Source organism: Prionailurus viverrinus, chromosome D4, assembly GCF_022837055.1.
Source record: "Prionailurus viverrinus isolate Anna chromosome D4, UM_Priviv_1.0, whole genome shotgun sequence".
NCBI classification, from domain to species: domain Eukaryota; kingdom Metazoa; phylum Chordata; class Mammalia; order Carnivora; family Felidae; genus Prionailurus; species Prionailurus viverrinus.
This window is the reverse complement of record NC_062573.1, coordinates 785237-799102: the sequence shown is the minus strand read 5'-3', so window position 1 is coordinate 799102 and position 13866 is coordinate 785237. Positions and strand designations below refer to the sequence as shown.

The 13866-nt window shown below is 52.2% G+C and overlaps 1 protein-coding gene across 1 annotated transcript; it reads left to right on the top strand.

The window, feature by feature from the left end:
* Positions 1-57: 57 nt before the first annotated feature.
* SWI5 (SWI5 homologous recombination repair protein) lies at positions 58-4547 on the top strand. The gene is made up of 7 exons (XM_047830394.1): positions 58-61; positions 105-213; positions 501-549; positions 746-841; positions 2402-2523; positions 3244-3338; positions 4172-4547. The coding sequence occupies exons 1-7, from the start codon at positions 58-60 to the stop codon at positions 4234-4236; spliced, it is 540 nt and encodes a 179-aa protein (XP_047686350.1). The 3' UTR covers positions 4237-4547.
* Positions 4548-13866: the final 9319 nt, after the last annotated feature.

The window sequence follows — 13866 nt, the reverse complement described above, 5'->3', positions numbered from 1 at the left end:
CGCGCAGCCGCTGTCCCCGCCCACCTCGGGGGGCGGGGCGGGGCCTGGGCTCGCAGGATGCGCGCGCAGCTCGCTACCTGTCCGTTGCCGGTCTCCATCCTAAGCTTCCGGTTACCTGGCGGGCCTGAGAGGCTGCTCTCCCGCCTCCGCCCTGGACGCCCCTGCACTGCAGACTCCCCCGAGACGGGGGCCCCGGACCCCAGGGCTCAGAAGGTGGGCGAAGAGCGGACAGCAGGGCGAAAGCGCGTCCCTTCACGGCCCCTTTCCTGATGCCTCATAGCCCTGCCCAACTCTCATCTCAGAGATCACTTCCAGAGCCCCCATCTAGCCCTCCACACTTCCCTTCTCAGAATCCTCCTTCCTTGAGGATCCCTGCCCTGATCCCGGACCCTATCTGCCCCCTTCCCAACTCCTTACCTCCTACACCCCCACATACCCGTTTCCTCCCAGCGCGGATTCTAGGTTCAATCAGTCTTTTTTTCCCTCGGATTCCTCTCCAGGACTCAACCAGGACTTTCCAAAAGTTGCCGCGGGGCCTTCCGATCCCCTGTGAGTACCCTTGTGCCCGCCCCCCTTCTCACCCTCCGCGGCGTAAGTGGGTGCTGCCCCCAGCCCTCCTCCCCGTCCCCAACAGTAGCTGACCCACCCCAGCCCTCGTCAGGCCTTCACCCAGCAGACCTTGTTCTGCTGAGAAACTCCAGGCCATTTCTCAAGCCTTCCCCTTCTTTTCCTCCTGCCCACCAAGCTTCAAAGAAGAAACGGTGTCCCGGCCTTTGCCAGCGGTACCCCACGTTCTCCAAGCCGCCTCTGTCTCTCCTCCCTCCTGACAGCACCACAAGTGGTTGGTTTTGTTCTTTTTCACACCACGATCCACCCCTCGCAGAAACCATTCTCATTCCCTCAGACGCATGTGTTCTTTCCTGCCTTGGCCATCTAGATACACGCTCCCCTTCTGGAATACTTTCCTTCCAGCTTTTTGCCAAGCTGATGCTTGCTCATCCTTTAGAGTTGAGGTCCCTAGGAGAAGCCTCACCCCAACTTCTGGCTCAGTCCGGTTGCCCCATTAGGCGCTCCCTTAGCACACGGTACTTCAAGTTCAAAGCACTTTTCATGCTTGTTGTTAATTGGTTAATTATTTGTCATTCACTCATTCATTTGGCACATTTTATTGAATGTCCACCACGTGCCAGGCACTGTTGGGGACACAGTGAACAAAACAAAGTCCCTGCCCTCATGCATTTTACACTCCAGTGGTGTAAGGCCAACAAGGAGCATAAGGTTATTAATGAAACGTCTATGTCGGGTGGTGATGGATGTTATAAAGTATCAGGACAAAGGAATAGTGGGCCGTTGAGAAGTGACCGTTTTAGGCGGGGTGGCCAGGCAAGGCCTTTCTGGTGAAGTGTGAGCAGAGCTTTCAGTGGAGCTCTCTGGAGGGAAAACACAGTTATTGGCTGTTGTATATACGTTCTGTGAAGGCAGGGGCCAGGCTTGCGGTCTTATCCGTTGCTGAATCCCTTCCTCGGTCTCTTCTGTCCTGTGCAGACAGTTGATCCGACACACATTTCCTGAAGATTAGCAGCGTCCCAGGCACTGGACTTCGCAGCTTTTAGAGGCAGAAAGGGCAAAGGTGAACAGCAGCTCCCGGGAAGGGTTTTGTTATCCAATGAGATGATAAGCCCAGCGACATCATAGACTTGAGAATCCAAGAAGTAGACTTGAAGCAGATTATCTGAGGTCAGATTAGGGGCCAGGGTGAGCCCACTGGTTAGGATTACGTCCGGCTGGGAGTGAAAGAAAACCCCAAATAATGGTGGCCTAACCCTAACCCTCAGGGACCCAGGTCTATATCTTGTTTTACCACATCTTCAACGTGGGTTCCACCTCATCGCCCAAGATTCTGATCAACTCTATCATTAGATTCACATTCCAGCCAGTGGGAAAGAGGAAGGCCAGAGAAAGGGAGGCCCTCTTCCTGGAAGGACAGTTCCCAGACGTTGTACACACCATTTCTGGTTAACTTCTACTCGCCAGAACTTACAGGGACCACATCTAATTCCAAGGGAAGCGGGGAAATGTAATCTTATTAAAAGGTGGGGGGAGTCTGTCAGCAGGCAGAAGCAGGGGTAGGCTGTTGAGGACAACTTGTAGGTTCTAAATTGTGGATAATGGGTCAGTGTGGCTAATGACTTTTTTTTTTTATTGCTTTATTTTTGAGGGGGGGGGGGGGCAGAGAGAAAGGAGGACAGAGGATCCGAAGCAGGCTACACGCTGACAGCAGCGAGCCTGATGCGGGGCTTGAACTCACAAACCCATGAGATCATGACCTGAGCCAAAGTTGGATGCTCAGCCAACTGAGCCATCCAAGCGCCCTTGGCTAATGACTTTCTGTGCCGCTCAGCGGCCATCTCCCAAGTCTGGCCAGGCTGATGGAGCCAGCGAGGATTCTCTGCACCTTGACATTCAGAAACTGAAGGAGAAGAGGGACCTGCTGGACACGGAGATCTCCCAACTAATATCTGAGTAAGTCTTGCTGGACCCCTCAGCATGTTTAAGATAACTTTTAACCAGTGCCCAGTAACTGAAACCCAGCCGCACTAGCTTAGTGTAAAACTAAGGACCGTACCCCATGCCCTGCTGTTGGATTCAGGGTGTCTCAGCTGAATCTTTCAGGTAGGGTGTGGTCAGACCCAGGAGGACCTGGAACTAGGAAGAGGAAAGCTGTCCAGAACAGAGGTTATCCCTCTCGAGGTCTCTCTCTGGGCCCTGGTTCTCTGCCTCTGCTCCCATCTGCACACGGACTCCATTCTTTCTCTCTCTGCAGGTGGGATTCTCAGTGCCTGGGGGGAAGCTGGCTCTTTCGCAACTCCTAGATTTTCCCATGCCCCATGCTCTGGCCACGTGGCATAGACTGAGCAGCCTTTGAATGTGCCTTTCACACATGAGGGGATCTGAGTAGCCACTCCTGTGCTTATCTGTGAATCCCTCGGCTACGGCCAGGGTCACATAGTACCAGCGTGTGGCTGGGAACCACCCCCTAAGGGCACAGAGACGTTTGCCAGGAGCGAGGGGCTGGACAGATCCCCGCCCTACTGTAAGTTTCCTCAGGGCCCTCCCTGTGTCCCTAGTAGGCCCCTAGTGAACATTTGTTAAATAGATGCCTTGTTACTCTCTGAACCTTGGGTCCTTCCCAGCTTTCTTAAACATTTTCTCTCTCTCTCTCTCTTCCATCCCTCATCCCAGAGGCTACAGTGTGGATGAACTGGAGGACCACATCTCCCAGCTCCACGAGTATAACGACATCAAGGATGTAGGCCAGATGCTGCTAGGCAAGCTAGGTGAGCATCAGGACCCCAGAGGAGTAGCCAGGGCTCAGAGGGAAGGAGTCCCCATTCCCCAGAGTGTTTGGATTTTGTTCCTGGGCCCTCTAATTTTCCAGCCCTCCCATCCTCAGCTGCCCTGCTCCCCAAATGCCCCAAAGCAGCTGGACAGCTCTTACAGGAGTCCCTGAGGTTTTTTCCTTCAAGTGTAGGGCCTGCATCAGAGGCAGAGACAGGTTTGAGCATGAACTCACCAACCTGCCAGGTTGAGGGCTATGGTTCCCAGTCTTCTGGGGCCTATTCAGTAAGCAAAGGAGCACAAAGAAAGGAATTATAAAATGTGTTAACTGCTATGAAGGAAACAAAGGCCAGAGCTGGGGAATACTGAGACATGAACAGGGTGGCGGGTGGGGATGAGCTAAGGTGGTTAGAGAACGCCTCTGAGGAGACCCCTTTTCCCTGAGAGGAAAAAAGAGTCCTTGAGGGAGCAGGAAGCATGGCATCACCAAATGGCCAGGACATGGCCCATAGGGCAGCCTAAGGAGTGAGAGTTTTCAGCAGGCCCCAGGCGCAATGTGAATATAAATTTACATTTTCAGCATATGCTCAGTGCAGTCTCAGCTTTGTTTGGCTCCTCTGCGAAGTGGGGTGAGGGTTCAATGAGTCTAGTTTGGGGTGGCCAAGCAGGGCCCACAGTGGAGGGGTCTAGAAGGAGTAGCAGGAGGGTATCTCGGCCAACTAGAGGAGAAGGAATAAGGTGTAGGAGTGGGTCCTGGGTAGCTCAGTCCTTGGGCCATTCTCCTTCCTATGCCTCCCACCGGACACATTCTTCCTTCCTTCTTTCCTTTCAGCCGTGATCCGAGGTGTCACCACCAAAGAGTTGTATGCAGAATTTGGCTTGGACATGAATGACTGAGCAAAGGCTAACAGCCCCTTGCCCATGGCCCACTGGGACAGGCAGATTTGGACATGAGAGGCAGCGAGAGCCCAGCCAGAACAGAACACCCACAGGCTTCCCAGCAAGAAAGGGTCAGGAGCCCTTTTCTAGAGAGCTCAAGCTGAGTGAGGAGGGAGCCCAGAGAAGAGGCAGACAGAGAAGAAGGGCTGTTCCCTGCTCCAAGTTTCCTGAAATGTCCAGTGATATCTGTGTGTGTGTGTGTGTGTGTGTGTGTGTGTGTGTGTGTGTCTCCTATTTGTAAATAAACATACAAGCAATCTTGGTATAAATGTGTACATGGAGTCCCTCTCCTCTGATCTTCCCTGGGAAGCCCCCTGGTCATCCCTGGGAGAAAAACAGTCTGCCTTGGATTATAACAAGCTTACACAGGATGCCTGGGTGGCTCAGTCAAGCATCTGATTGACTTGATTTCAGCTTAGGTCATGATCTCACAGTCGTGAGATCGAGCCTCATGTCAGGCTCCACGCTGAGCACAGAGCCTGCTTGGGATTCTCTTTCTCCCTAAAATAAAACAAAAAAATTGGGGCGCCTGGGTGGCTCAGTTGGTTAAGCGCCAGACTTTGGCTCAGGTCATGATCTCACACTTTGTAAGTTCGAGCCCCGTATCGGGCTCTGTGCTGACAGCTCAGAGTCTGGAGCCTGCTTCAGACTCTGTGTCTCCCTCTCTCTCTGTCCCTTCCCCGCTCTCACTCTGCCTCTCTCTTTTTAATTAAAAAATCCTTTTTAATTAAAAAAAAAATTGGGGCGCCTGGGTGGCGCAGTCGGTTAAGCGTCCGACTTTAGCCAGGTCACGATCTCGCGGTCCGTGAGTTCGAGCCCCGCGTCGGGCTCTGGGCCGATGGCTCAGAGCCTGGAGCCTGTTTCCGATTCTGTGTCTCCCTCTCTCTGCCCCTCCCCCGTTCATGCTCTGTCTCTCTCTGTCCCAAAAATAAACGTTGAAAAAAAAAATTAAAAAAAAAAAAAATTGTGGGGCTCCTGGATGACTCAGTCTGTTAAGCGTCCGACTTCAGCTCAAGTCATGATTTCATGGTTCGTGAGTCTGAGCCCTGCATTGGACTCTCTGCTGTCAGCACAGAGCCTGCTTGGGATCCTCTGTCCCTCTCTCCACGCCTCTCCTGCTCTCTCTCAAAAATAAATAAGCATTAAAAAAAAATTGCAAACAAGCTTACACGTACCAAGCACTATGCTGAGTACCCTTCCTCCATCATCTCTAATGCCGGAGTCCATCCTATGAGGACTTAGTATTGCTAAGGATGAGGAAATTGAGGCTCAGAGAAGCAAAGTGACTTACCTAAGGTCGCACAGCCAGTAAGTGGCAGAGCAGGGATTCAAGCACAAGTCTAGTTCTGAAGCTTACAGTTTGCAGAATTGCCTTTCTGGGCTGGGGCCCAAGCGGGTTCAGGGCTGAGGGTGAAGCCATGACACTGGAGGAATTCTTCCCTTGTGAGTCCTGCACAATGAGCGTTCCAGTCCCCAGCTATAGTCCGCCAAGCCAGGGCGAGCAGCGTCTTCCTTGTGTGTTGCTTATCCTGAACCACCAGCACCAGCAGAAGTCAAACTAGTGTTTCAAGTGCTCAGTGCCATCCAGAATGACAGGATTTCACACTGAACTTGCCAAGTGTTCTGACTGTTCGAGCTGCTCATCCGGCTGTCCCTGCAGGACATCGTCTTAAGATCTTAGATGTGATAGCAGTGCTTGAAGACAGGCTGTCATGAGGTGAGGGACGGACGGTTTCGAAAAACCGGCCCTGTAAGTCGGGCCTGACTGTGGGTTCCGGCTCCATCCGCTTATGAGCTGTGTGGCCACAGGCCATGACCTGGCCTCAAGAAGCAGAAATAATAGTAGTATTGTATGCAGTGTGGCGGCGTGCACTAGCTACCTCAACAAACAACCCCCAGATCTCCGTGGCTGAGCACCGGAAGGGTTGATTTCATAAAGTCTGATGAGAGTCTGGCAGCCCCTCCCCCCGCCCCCCACCTCTTCGGGCTTCACCGCCGGAATCCACAGCAGGGAGAAGAGAACAGGGGAAGACGCATCAACTCGGAATGGAGCCCTCCCCAGGTCAGCAGCCATCACTCCTGCTCGCAGACAATTGTCCAGAGCTAGTCACGTGGCCCAAGCCCGCTGGGGACTGGGAAACAGGAGTGAGCAGCACATGGCTATTTGGTGGAGACTGGCTGCCGTCCGAGCCACAAGTGCCTGGCTCCACAGCATTCTTCCAGGACTCGGTGAGCAGCTGCACCTGCGCTTCTGTGGCTGGCCTGAACCATGCTGGCGCTCCAGCCCTTTCTGGACCCCAAACGCTTGTTTGTGTCTCTACGTCCCTATTAATGACCATGAAAGCCCAAGTACATTCTCATTTTGGGGCTTCTTCTTTCCAACCTTGCCATTTCCTGTACTTTCACATCATAATGTCAATAGGTTTTCACAACCCCCTGATGGGATAGGTTCTATTAGAGTCCCCATTTGGCAGGTGAGGAAACTGAGGCTCAGAGAGCGGAGGCAACTTGTCAAAGTCAGAGAGTGGGCAAACCTGGACAAGAGCCCAGGTCTGTCTGGCTCTGGACCCCAGGCTTTTTCTAACCTGGACCTCACACCATGAGGCCTTGTGGGACTGGGCGCCCTCTGAGGACAAGACTGTCAGATTCATCTTGGGGCACCTGGGTGGCTCAGTTGGTTAAGTGGCCAACTTCAGCTCAGGTCATGATCTAACAGTTTGTGGGTTCGAGCTCCCCATTGGGCTCTGCGCTGACAGCTCAGAGCCTGGAGCCTGCTTCGAATTCTGTGTCTCCTTCTCTGTCTGCCCTTCCTCTGCTTGCACTCTGTCTCTCTCTCTCAAAATAATAAACATTTTTAAAAAATCAGACTGTTGGGGCGCCTGGGTGGCGCAGTCGGTTAAGCGTCCGACTTCAGCCAGGTCACGATCTCGCGGTCCGGGAGTTCGAGCCCCGCGTCGGGCTCTGGGCTGACGGCTCGGAGCCTGGAGCCTGTTTCCGGTTCTGTGTCTCCCTCTCTCTCTGCCCCTCCCCCGTTCATGCTCTGTCTCTCTCTGTCCCAAAAATAAATAAACGTTGAAAAAAATAAAATAAAATAAAAAAATAAAAAATCAGACTGTCACCTTTCCCGCCTGCACCTCACACATACTTGTTATTTGCCAAACTGAATGTGGCCCTGATCCCATCCCCTTAGGTCCTGAGGGAGAGCTGATGATCTCACTGGAAATGGATCCCGGGCTGGGACAGGCTTCTGAGCCTCTAACATGTCTCAGATCCTACCCAGCTGTCACCTCACTTGACTTTTCCCTTTCAGCTTCCTGGGCCACATCATCTTCCAGTGGAGGAAGAAGAGGAGGAGAGGTAAGCAGCCAGGCTCAGGGTGGTGGGAAGCCCAGGGGGAGTGGCCCCCTCCTGGAGGTTCCCCCCCACCTCACACCATTTTCTTCACCTGGACAGCTGGCTCGTCCTGTCTCTGTCCACACGGAGCCTCTCAGTGCCAGGAGCTGGGGAGCCGTGGCCTCTGGGTCTCTGCCACACAGTGTCCCCCGGCAGCAGGAAGTCAGGGGTCTAGGAAATGATGACAGTACAGTTTGGTACGTGGTTGTAGTGGGTTACAGGAGCACACGTGAGCAGCACCTAATCAGTTTGGGACACTGGAGAAATGTCCTTGGAAGGAGACACCAATGCCTGTACTGAGGGTCAGCCAGACAAGAATATGGGTGAGGATTCCAGGAGGGGAAAAGGTGTGGGCAGAGGCCCCCAAGGCTAAGATCTTAGCGGGCCCAGGACGGGCACTGGGGGACTCCGTCTGCTTGGACAACGATTAGAGACAATTTGCTGACTGTTCACTTGGACTCTTGATGCAGATGGGAGCCCACCCCAGACACAGTCATAACCCAACTCTGAGTTTGGGGCTGATCTTTTTCTGGCGGGGAGATGGATACAGTTTTTATTTTTATTTATGATTTAACTCTTACGATTAAAAAAAAATCCAGGGGCGCCCGCGTGGCTCAATCGGTTAAGCATCTGACTCTTGATTGATCTCGGCTCAGGTCGTGATCTCACAGTTTGTGGGATCGAGCCCCGTGTCAGGCTCTGCGCTGACAGCACGGGGCCTGCTTGGGATTCTCTCTCTCCCTCTGCCCCTCCTCCACTCACACGCGCACGCTCTCTCTCACTCTCAAAATAAATTTAAAAAAAAACTTTCATTCATTCATTCATTCACTCATTTAAATCCAATAAAGACTTTAACTCCAATGAAGAAGATGGGAGGATCCTTGGTGGTTTTCCTTTTCTCACCTTTTTCTCTACAGCAGCAATGCAATTGCATTAGGTGGTGCAGCTGCCGGGACCTGCTCATCCCCACACCTCCACCTGCTGACTCTCTCAGTTCACAGTCCAGCCAGTTCAACCTGACCTTCTTGTAACTGATCCTTTCTTTGCTTTATTCCTCCCCTTTTCCCTTAACTCTGGGTTATTTTGCTTTAATGTTAAGCTTCTCTTCAACCTTAATTCCAAATACTACTAAAAATCACTTTTCCCTGGACACTTGCCTCTTCAAAGATACAGATAGCCTGGGGCGCCTGGGTGGCTCCGTTGATTAAGTCATGCTCAGGTCATGATCTCCTGGTTTGTGGGTTCGAGCCCCGCATCAGGCTCTGTGCTGACAGCCCAGAGCCTGGAGCCTGCTTCGGATTCTATGTGTCCCTCTCTCTCTGCCCCTCCCCTCCTTGTTCTCTGTCTCTGTCTCTCTCTCTCTCTCTCTCAAAATTAAATAAGCATTAAAAACAAAAAAATACAGATAGCCTGGAGTCCCAAGACCACCTGTGGCTCTGTATTTGTGTTCTGGCAGTTGCCCTGAGTTGCCTTTCTTCTGGAAGGCAATAGAGGGCACTAGGGTCGATTCCGGGTTTTCAGGCTGAGAGTGCATACACTGCCCAGAACTCCAAAGACGTTTGTATTTTGGACCAATCATAAGGCACCCAAGGAGGACGCTGGGAAGGAAAGCATCATCTGGATCCATTTCCTCTTATATGGGGTCAGCTCTACCGGGTGTCATGGCAGGCAGAGACCTCGAGGGGGCAGTGTCTATCCAGAGATGCTCCCAACCGCGTGGGAGGCAATCCCTGGGAGAACCTTGCTGGGGAAAGTCCAGGCCAGCAGAGCTGCTGGCTGCAGACCAGATCTTCAAAGCACCCACATGGAAGTGGGGTTCTCTCTGGCAGCACCTTACCCAGGAATCTGAGGCGATCCCCACCCCCACCACAGGTGGTAAGGAGCCAGCTGGTTGTGAGATGTGGATAGTGACAGGTGCCATTGCTGGGGGTGTGCCCCCTTGGCAGCCAAGGGTAACTCTGACACAGACCTGATTTGATCACATCTAATGTAACCTTAGTCAAAAATATTATTCATGGGGCACCTATGACATTAACGCGACACAGCCTGCATTCTCATCCTCCTTGGGGACCGAAAGAGGCTATTTCTGGACAGTACATCCCCATGGAGGCAGTGTCACCAAATAGCACCCCACTTGAGCTTTGCTCAGAAGAGGATACTTCAGGGGGAGGGGAGACGCGGGAAGAAGGCCAGAGGCCCGGAGCCCCACTGTGATGGGAGAAGGGTGCCCTTGGGGCCCCCCACCCTGATGTCCTAAAGGCATTGTGATGAAAGTTCTACGTCAGGTGGAGGGGGACTGAGAAACGAGGTGAAAGGTGACAACCACACATTCAAACCAGTCACAAGCCGGAAGTTTCCCCAGAGAAGGGTTTGATGGTGGTAACAACCAACCTTTACGAAACACACTTGTTGGTCGAGCAGGGAGACACGCATGTCACAGGCGCTGTCCCATCGGCACCTCCCAGCCGTGGAGCATGTGAGGTGGAGTCTCCTCATTTCCAAACTGCAGCTCAAGGGGTGGAGTGATTTGCTCAAGGTCACAGGTCCAGTAAGGACTGAACTGTTCGTTGGACTCCAGGCCCTGGCCCACAGGGTGCAATCCTGCCTCCCCAGCAGAGGCCCAGCCTCCCACGAGTCTCTTACCCAATGTCATGCACTGATTAAAGGAGTTAGAACTTGAACCTAGAACTCTCTGAGTGAGCCCTTAAGCCCAAGGTCTTAACCACAAATCTCTGCTGTGCTTCTTATAAGTTGTATCTGCCCAAGCCCTGCCCTAGAGGCCAGGCCAGTGGCCAGAAATGAACAGCCTCAGCCTTGGCCCCTCTCTCCTATTTCCTCTGAACCAGAGGCTTTGCTCCCTTCCCAGTGACCCTCTCATCCCTAATATCAGGACAGGAGCAGAGCCCCTCCTGACCTTCAGCTTCCTCAGCCCTTGTATTCATCCCAGAATCCCAAAGGATCCCAGCTGGAATACCCATCACAGCAGCTAACACCGGGATAACGTGCTCTGTGCCAGCCCCCAGGCCTTGTGCTCAGCATAACTATTACATGTGTTTGCACGTATTCCTGATGGTGGCCCTAAGAGGTACGTAATTATCTCCATTTTCCAGATGAGGCAAATGAAACTCAGAGAGGTTAAGTCACTTTCCCAAGGTAACACAGCTAAGAAGCAGGCTCAGAGGTTGAAGTTTCCAAAGACATACTCTTTAAAAACCAGGTAATAATGTCCAAACCCCTGATTATCACAATTATCTGAAAGGGCTTTTAAAAATAAAGATTTGGGGGCACCTGGGTGGCTCAGTTGGATAGGGATCTGACTTCGGCTCAGGTCATGATCTCACGGTTTGTGGGTTTGAGCCCCACATCCGCCTCTGTGCTGACAGCTCAGAGCCTGGATCCTGCTTCCGATTCCTTGTATCCCTCTCTCTCACTCTCTCTCACTCTCTCTCTCTCTCTCTCTCTCTCTCTGCCCCTCTCCCACTCGTACTCTGTCTCTCTCAAAAATAAATAAACATTAAAAAAAATTAAAAAATAAATAAAGGTTTGGGTCCCTAACTCCACCCTAGGGATTCTGATTTTGTAGGCCTGGGGCAGGCCTCTATTTTTTGAACAGGCTCCCCAGCTGTTCTTGATGTGTGACCTCTCGGGTGAGTGTTCCTTGGTGGTTGGTGAAATTGCTTCTAACCACAGTAATAACGTCCGACCAAATCCTGCCTCCAAACCAGCCATTTTCAAACCCACCTACAGAGTCCCTGGACCCGAAGAGCCAGCTCCAGATCAAACTCAGGTGGGATTTTATCTGGCTTCTCTTCAGCGCCTGCTCACAGGTCCTGGTGTTTATTAGCTCTGCGACTTGCCTGGAGCCGACCTGCGGCCGCACCCTCCACCCTGGCACCAGTGGACCTGCCCAGCTGGTTTGCCAGGGAGCAGCTCGGCCGATCTGGCCATCTTGGGGCTCTTTTTGCTTCTGACTGATCAGAGGCTCAGGAAGTACCTGTGGGGCTTGGGAGCAGGGACCACGTGGAAAAGAGTGCAGGGTAGGGAGTCACTTTGACCATGAGCCCCCCCACCCCCGCCCCCAGACAGCCTCACCACCCCACCAGTCACCCCCTGGCCACCCACCTGATGCCTGTCTCTCTCAGTCAACCTCTACCGCCCCCTGACAGGAACTTCTTTGGTGTGACTCATGTAGGTCCCTCCTGCTATCCAGCCCATCTCCGGAGTCCCACGCTTCCTGCTAAGTGCTTGAAGGAATGGGTTAGTTAGGGACTACAGGATATTGCAGAAGAGATCAAGATGTGGATGATATGGCGGTGGAAATAGTTTTTTGTCAGTTTTCTAATCTGTGGCCAGAGAAAGCTCAGCGGGCCGTGCCACGTATAGACAGATGCAGGAGGGTGGGTGGGTTGGCACAGATTTCACCAGGGCTTAGTTTCCTCATCTACAGTGTAGGTAAAATAAAACCTGCTGTGGCCACTTTGCAGATGATCATAGGTATAAAGGTGGAGTTAATGATTCTAAAGATATAGGTCATTTTGTCAGCTTATTATTATGACGATGCGTTCGTGTGTTCTAAGCATACTCCTGGCCCCCAAGGAGTGCAAGGGCCTTATAACTTCAAGTGGGACCTTTACTAAGCCTGCCTCCAAACCAGCCCTTCCAGGAAAGTCTGGGGGGGGGGGGGTGGCTGGGAAGGAAGGAGTAAGAGAGGGGCCACCTAGGAGAGAAGGTAGAAGGGGAGGGGGCTGGGGAGCCCATAAAAGTAAAATTCTTACCTTGAAAGCTGCGGTTATCTGGGCATTCATTCGTTCCTTCGTTCATTCAATAAGTATTATTTCAAGCACTGCTCTAAACTCTGGGGGTGCCACAGTGAGGTAAAAATAAATACCCGGCCCTTGTGGAGCTTACATTCAAAGGTGGAGGAGAAGACAATAAAGCGAATAAAAATAAATAAATCAATCGGTCTTCAGATGGCGATAAGTGCCGGGGAGAAAAATAAATCAGGGAAAAAGAGATCGTAGCTGAAGCTTATAATATTTGGGCCTCCTTCCCCTCCTCCCCCAAATACATATTGAATGAATTGAAAATACAGGTCCTGGGCCCAGGAAGGGGCCTGTTCTGGGGCAGTTTTAAGCAGGGTGGGAAGGGATTAGGGGAGTTGAGACCCACAGGAGGCGAGGGAGGGGCCCCTGTGGACACCTGCAGGGAATAGCAAGTAGAAAAGGCCCTGAGGCAAAAGTGTTTGAGGAACAGTGTAGAAGCAAGCTTGGATCTCAGCGGGGCAAACAATGGAAATGAGTTGGGGGGTGGGGGAGCAGAGAGTGAGGACCTTCCAAGCCGCTGTAAGGACTTTGGCTTCTATCCTAGGTGAGAAGGAAAGAGCTTGCAACAGAAAAGTAGCAAGACTACCTTGCATTTTACCAGAATCCCTCTGCCCACTAGGTGGAGGGGGTCACAAGGGTGAACGGTGGTGATCAGTAGTCAGATTCTGGAAACAACGATATTTTGGGGGCAGAGCCAGCAGCATTTGCTAATGGATGAAGTATGGGGTGTGTGGGAAAGGGGGCCTGCTGGGATCTGGGCGGAAGTCACTGGAAGGGTGGAGTCGCGTTCCCTGGAATGAGGAAGTCTGGGAAGATAAGGAGCTAGGTTGGGGTTCTTCGAGGTTTGAGACTCACCAACTCATCATCCAAGTGGGAATACTAGGCGACAGGTATTTGGGAACGGAGCTCACAGGGAGGGTCAGGTGAACTGTAGAGATGGGGGCGCTGACCGTCTGACATTCCCTGGTTTAGACAGCCATGCGATTGCCCACTGACATCACCTAGGAGTAGGAACCAGGAAGGGAGGAGACCACGGGAACCACGGGAAGAGAATTGGGGACAGTCACCAGAGACAGCTTTTCCAAGAGTTGTGCTCTTAAAGGTGGTAGAGAAATGAAATTACTGGAGAGAGCCATGAAGTCAGGAAGGAGTTAATGTTTCTTTTCCCGTTTGGGCTTTTTTGGGGGGAGGGGGGAAATATACACAAAATGGACTGTTTTAACCCTTTTTAAGTGTAGTTCAGTGGCCTATGTACACTCACAACGCTGTGCAACCACTACCACCGTCTATGTCGATAGCTCTTCTCTCGCAAAACTGAAACTCTGTCCCCGTTAAACACAGATTCCCCAACACGCCCACCATTCCACTCTCT